This window comes from Penaeus monodon, chromosome 6, assembly GCF_015228065.2.
Source record: "Penaeus monodon isolate SGIC_2016 chromosome 6, NSTDA_Pmon_1, whole genome shotgun sequence".
Taxonomy (NCBI): Eukaryota; Metazoa; Arthropoda; class Malacostraca; order Decapoda; family Penaeidae; genus Penaeus; species Penaeus monodon.
The window spans coordinates 42805251-42805853 of NC_051391.1; the positions used below are offsets into that span (position 1 = coordinate 42805251).

The 603-nt window shown below is 37.6% G+C and overlaps 1 protein-coding gene across 1 annotated transcript in view; it reads left to right on the forward strand.

The window, feature by feature from the left end:
* Positions 1 to 375: 375 nt before the first annotated feature.
* The window catches only part of LOC119574011, a 37478-nt gene continuing 37250 nt past the window's right edge, over positions 376 to 603 (forward strand). The window contains 2 exon segments of the mRNA XM_037921108.1: positions 376 to 481; positions 564 to 572. Coding sequence (XP_037777036.1) covers positions 380 to 481; positions 564 to 572 — 111 coding nt within the window. The 5' untranslated portion in view covers positions 376 to 379.

Consider the following 603-nt stretch of genomic DNA (forward strand, 5'->3'; position numbering starts at 1 on the left):
TATATGTATGTATGTATGTATGTGTGTATATAAAGATACATACATATGCAGAAAAAAATATAGATAGATATTTGCTAAAGATATAGCTTTTCGTTTTGATTTTTTTTTTCAAGTCCGTTAATGCATTTCCCGGCAGCTAAAAATAACCTTCCTTACCGAGTTATTTATAGTAGACTTGGAGCTGTTTTTCGGCGATATCCACGTCCGACCTCGCCACTGAAATGAAGAAGCAATGGTCGTGCCTTTAAGAACTCTAACAAGTGTTAGTTTTGCACTTAACTGGAGTTTATTTTATTCTAAGTGCTTAAGAACTCTAACAAGTGTTGGTTTTGCACTTATCTGGAGTTGATTTTTTTTTCTACAGTGTACCGGGAAGAAAATGTACAGGCACATGTCAAGAAGCCTGGGAAACAGAGTTCTGCTGCTGCTGGCGTTGGTCATCAACTCTTTCGCGCTATTTTTCATTTCAACTCACACCCAGGTAGGAAATGCACATAGCCGAGATTAAATAACACCGTAATTAGTCAAAACTATCATTTAATAGACTTCCAACGCCTTGACAGGTAACGAAAGTTTCTGACTCGGCCTTCGTCAGCATACAAC